This window comes from Hippocampus guttulatus, chromosome 4 (assembly GCF_054856545.1).
Source record: "Hippocampus guttulatus isolate MCC_2025c chromosome 4, RoL_Hgut_1.0, whole genome shotgun sequence".
In the NCBI taxonomy this organism is placed as follows: Eukaryota; Metazoa; Chordata; class Actinopteri; order Syngnathiformes; family Syngnathidae; genus Hippocampus; species Hippocampus guttulatus.
Window position 1 is genome coordinate 14,958,490 of NC_141264.1, and position 5,461 is coordinate 14,963,950.

The 5,461-nt window shown below is 46.7% G+C and overlaps 1 protein-coding gene across 1 annotated transcript; it reads right to left on the reverse strand.

Annotated features, from left to right (window-relative positions):
• Nucleotides 1–495: 495 nt before the first annotated feature.
• On the reverse strand, nt 496–5,135 carry lrrc4.2 (leucine rich repeat containing 4.2). Its single transcript, XM_086110021.1, has 2 exons — nt 4,126–5,135; nt 496–4,003 (listed from the first exon to the last, which is right to left on the reverse strand). Exon 2 carries the CDS (start codon nt 3,880–3,882, stop codon nt 1,894–1,896), a length of 1,989 nt encoding a protein of 662 aa, XP_085966147.1. The 5' UTR covers nt 3,883–4,003; nt 4,126–5,135; the 3' UTR covers nt 496–1,893.
• Nucleotides 5,136–5,461: the final 326 nt, after the last annotated feature.

Genomic DNA, 5,461 nt, shown 5'->3' on the forward strand with positions numbered 1-5,461 from the left:
ATGGCTAACCTTTGTGAGTAGCGACACAACCGCCAGCCTGTGGAGCTGTTGAATCGAGCCTTGCTGTTCCTGCCAACTCACCATGCTCTATAATCATCACAGGGCTTGGACTTTAATTTCTGCAAATAGCCTCAGCTGGATGATTTTATTCATTTATTTATTTATTTGTGCATGTGCAACATTTTATAAATAATTAGCTTTCTGCAGAGTTTGATTTAGATTCTGTTAACTCTCTGCAGTAGGTATGTATGTACTGTAAATTGATTTGGAGAGTAAGGTCAAAAGCCTTCTAAATTATACAAATGAACCGGATGTTCTAATAACAATAATAATAGTAATAATAACAATAATAACATTGTCTACTCTCCATTGTAAGGTCAAGATCAAGCTTGACATTCTTGAAATCAGATGCTAACTCGATGAAAGATTTTGCTGAAAAGACATTAAATTATACAGTGGAACTTGCAGATGTAAGGAAAAGAAACCCACAAATGGTACAACTGTGGAATACATGTATTTTTTTTCTGTCAGTGAAAAACGATCAATGTCTGAAGAAGTGGAAGAATCAAAGACCAACAGCCTATCTGACCTGCATAGAGCCCCACTGTGGGGTATAATGCAGCATTGTACACCCGTTACTTAAAGACCCATTCATGGAGACACCAAGTAAATGCATAGGAGCGTAAAATGGGAGGTTTGGGCTTAGATCTAGAATCCGGGCCCCGCTTTTTTTCCCCCCCGATTAAACAAATCACACACAAAAGACAGGGGATGAATGTGTTTCCGTTAAAAGAAATACAAACCAGAAGGTTTTATTATTTTTTTTCATAGCCTCTGTTTGTCTCTCCATAAAAATAGTGTTCCTCAAAATAAACTGGTAAAACAAAGTCAATGTAGGCAATGGAAAAAGCTCCGGATATCAGACAAACATTCATTGTGTTTAATGTCAATCCTTTTTTTCCCCCTTTCCCAATCAGAATGGTCCGCAAAGCCCTGTATCATCGCACCACGTGTCAGTTCCGCTGAAGAATTAGCATCAGAATGAGCCCTTGCAGAGACAAGTCAGGCAACTGCTGTAATGCATTACTAAATTAGCCCTAAACACTACACAAGCTATTAAGAAGCAAAACGTAAAAGGGAGAGAAACACAACAGAATGCAACCCAGAAACAGAACAAAGTATTTGTAACAACTGCTAGTCTGTGTGTCATTATCATTTGATGTGTTTAGATTTAAAAAAGAAAACACTCACAGTATGACATCAGCAAACACAGGGTTAAAATCAGAGCTGCACAAAATGTACTGCAGTCCAAAAGCATTTTTCTCTTGGCTACTGAACAGCACACGCTCGATCTGTGCCATCACATCACTATCCTTACAAAAATGCTTCAATCTGGACACATTTGACTTGTATGTCCTTTTTTTCCCCCTCCACTCGTTTGTCAAGAAATACCGATTTATTGCATACTGAATTTGGCACAGGAAAAATTTAACTTTCATCTGTGTGGCTGTGATCAGAAACCATAAATACTCATTTTTTACTGCATCCTAATTATGGTCCAAAAACTTCCTTTTCTCACTCTCATTCACTAAAATCAGTCTTTGAACAGAGGTCACCTGTTATTAGAAAATAGTGTCAAATTTATTTATTTTTTCTAATAGAATCTGCATGTCTTACCACGTTCCGATAGTCTCATGTACGTATATAGATATATAGATTTGTTTTCTTTTCAGTGATATACTTATGTATAGGCATGTACAAGAAATTAGAAGAATCTCTGCCTTGCACTTCTGTACAAAAGAAAGGTACCATGTTTTTCTTTTCTTTGTGCATTCGACGACATGGACAAGAGGTTAGGGCAGAGTCAGAGACAAATCCCAGGAGGAACATTTTTCAGATTTGGGTCTCTTGAACCTTCTCTTTCCCATGAGTAGTCTTAATGATATAAGGATCCGCTATGGTGCTGATGTGGCTGTGATGCTGTCTGGCTGAACGATGCAGAGTGTTGTTCTGGGTCCAATGGGCTGCGTAAGCCCCTTGGCGAGAGGACGACACAAAACCAGGCTTAAAAGTGTTGCTGTTGTGTTCCACTAAGGTAGGCAATACCAACCCCGTCTCCTCTGAGCCACTAGATCCAGAAGAGGGCGGTACGGGAGGAACTTCCTCCTCCATTTGGATGATCTCTATGGTCCTGGCCGCGGCCACTGTGCTCCTCTGTTGATGCCGCTTACGCAACTTATAGAATGCTATTAACATGGCCGCTGCCAACAAGGTCACAGCAACAAAACAGCCAATGATAATTTTTGTGGTTTTCATGATCTCATCCAGGCTAGCAGCAGGCCCGCTGGGGATTCTGGCAGTGGGGATTGACACCTGCCTTGGGGTTTGTGTGTTTTGGAACAGCACGGTAGGGGTGGAGATGAACACAGGTTTGAAGACAGAGGGCGAGGCAGGGGAAGTTGGCTTGGGTTTGGGGGCTTCTTCCACAGTTGGCTCCAATACCTCCACGGTTACGGTAGTAAAATAGGATAGATTTGATGTATTGAGTTCGGCATTAGTGACATTTAGGTAAGCCGAGGCGTTTGAATTCCCGGCCATGTTGCTCACCATGCAAGTGTAGACGCCCGTGTCTGATGGCAGAACATTGGAAAAGTTTAAGGTTCCGTCATTAAGCACAGATATCCGTGGGTGAACCGAACCATGTGTCAGTACTGTTCCGCTGGGGAGAAGCCATCTTACAGAGCTCATGGCAGCTGTGCGACACTTGAGTTCTGCCACCCTCGCCGCTGAGATGTTCAAATCTCTCGGAGCGTCAAGTATGAATGGTGCCGAGCATTGAAACGTGGTCTGGTCCACCTCCACCAGGTATCTCCCTCTCATGTGGCCAGGGATATGGCAGCGTCCACAGCAGGTGGAATTGGTGGGAATGTACTCTCTGAGCCACCAGGAGAGCCACACTACATCACAGTCACATTTCCAGGGGTTGTGGTGCAGATGTAGCTCCACTAAATACTGAAGGGGGGTGAAAAGGTTATGGGGGAGAGATGACAGATTATTATGAGCCAAGTTCAACTCCACCAAAGCTGTGATGTCATCAAATGCATTCCTCTCAATGGTGGTGATGGCGGAGTTCATAATCCACAGTTTGCGTAAATTCTTGAGCCCGTGGAAGGCGACGGGTTTAAGTTCAGGGAAAACGTTCTCTGATATTTCAAGCTCCTCCAAACCCACGAGGGGCGAGAGATTGGGGAACTCCCTTAGGTTGCAAATGCCCAAATTGAGGTACTTGAGGTTATGGAGACCCTCAAATGCCCCGTCGGAGATGTACTCCAACTTTCTCAGCTCTCCGAGATCGAGCCTCATTAGAGAGGGGACGCGATTGAAAGCGTAAGACGGGATGCTCTCGATGGGATTGTTCCTCAGCCACAATTCTCTTAGCTTTGACAAGTACTCAAAAGCTCCACTGGGTATGACCGTAAGCCTATTGTCAAACAGCTCCAAAGTGTTAAGACTTGTCAGGCCATTGAAGGCCCCCACTTCAATCTGTCTGATAGCATTCCTGCCCAACTGCAGCACCTCCAGGTGATGCAGGTGCCTGAAGGTGTCAGCCTGTATGATCTCTATGCTGTTTTCCATCAGGTTAAGGTACCTGGTGTTGGCTGGGATGTTAGGAGGAACCCGAATCAGACTTCTGCGGGTACACACCACCTTGCTGAGCTGGTTGGTGCAGGAGCACATGCCTGGACAGTTCTGTGAGCCGGCTGAGCCCAGTGTTGGGCTGCTGGACTGGCACATACTGAGGGCAGGTACCATGAGGGAGAGCACGGCAAGCAGGGCTGTGTTCCAGGTAGGCTGCACACTAACCTGGCCCAAAGGACTCATGATGTGGAGGGCACATTATTCTGCATGGTGGGGGGAGATGGCACACACCAGAGGATGTATCACCCTAGCCTGGCTGGAGCAACTTGAGGCTCCCAAGTTCCATCGACAGTGCAGGAAGACGCTGCATCAAAATGGAATGCGCCAGAAGCAGAAATAAGAGAGAGAGAGGTGTAAAGAGATTAGGACAAGGGCTGAAGAGGGAAAACATATAAATAAGCTTCGATAGGAATAATAAAGACTTACCTCATTCGTGTGGGAATCGTTTTCGTCTCGTTGATTTATAATGTTCGTCCATGGGTCAGTGTGGCAGGATTTACTTGTTTTACTTTGCCTCTCAGAGTGAATGATGTGGCCTTTGATTGGCTGATGGTACAAAATGGCTCCTGGTCTTGAGGACTAATGGGATACAGGTAAGGCCAAAAAGGCTTGCCAGGTATGTGGATCTCTGTTGTCCCAGATCACCCTACCAGGCCCAAGACTCTCAGATGTAAAATTGATGTATGGTCAATTTCACTGGGTTGGAGGAGGAGACTAAATGTCAAAAATCAAATAAAAAATAAAAAAATCACTGGCTGGCCATCTCCTGATCCATGATGGTCACCTTGTTTGGTGGCAAGACCTCCCTCAGTGTGACTTTGCCAAGGGCTCCGAGGCTGGTGATTAGCCCTGTTGTGACAGAGACTGAGAGACAGAAAAAGGCTAAAGAACTCCGGGCACAATCATCCCCCTCATCCTCCTCCTCTGGTCCTCTTCTTCTTTTCCTCTGCGCTTCTCGTGCCTCCTCCCAGCATCGGGCTGGCCCGGTCAGAGCAGCTGCAGGCTGCCGTGTGCACAGTTAGCAGTAATCCGTCTATTCCTCCTTAGGGAGGGGGTGGTGTTGGTGGTGGGAGAGATGGTAGTGGTGGTGGTGGTGGTGCAAGGGGGGTGGAGGTGGTGTTGTGTCGGTTGTAGAATGGGGATGCGCTGCACTGCCGGTGCTTGGCAAAAGGCTGTTGAAGAGTGAGCGAGAAAGCGAGAGGGAAGCGCTCTTGTCCTCAAGAGCAAAAAAAAAAAAAAAAGAGACAGAGGATGGATGTGTGACAAAGTCGGCTCCGTATCCGTAAACGGCGATCGAGGAGTCGTCCAAGCACACGCTGGTCCTCCTTTTAGCGTGTCTCCTGTGGTCGTCTTGCTTAGTTGATAGTTTTCCTCCGCTGAGGCTGGCTGAGGTAGGAAGTTGTGTTAGTTGGCCATGTGTGCGGCTGGCTGGCTGGCTGGCTGGTGGACGACTGCAGTAGCCCGACAAGAACAGTGAGAGGGAGAGAGAAAGAGAGAGAGAGAACTAGTGACAGATCAAGAGCAAGGGGAAGATAGAGTGCGCAAAAGAGAGAATATGGGAGGGAGATGGAGAGGAGGCGGCGGCATGCGAGCGCTCAACAAGGCAGCCCACCGTCACACACAAGCGGGCGGCAGCGGCATCCTAATCCCAGTCTTTGCTTCTTGTTTATGCTCCAATCCCCCCCCCCCCCCCCCTCCTCTCCACCTCCTCCACCTCCATGTGTGTTGCAGGCAACTAAGATCTCTGCCCCCCTCCCTTTGT

Bases quoted from the DNA above. Each gene is read 5' to 3' on its own strand.
- lrrc4.2 (XM_086110021.1), bottom strand. From the start codon at position 3,882: ATGAGTCCTTTGGGCCAGGTTAGTGTGCAGCCTACCTGGAACACAGCC.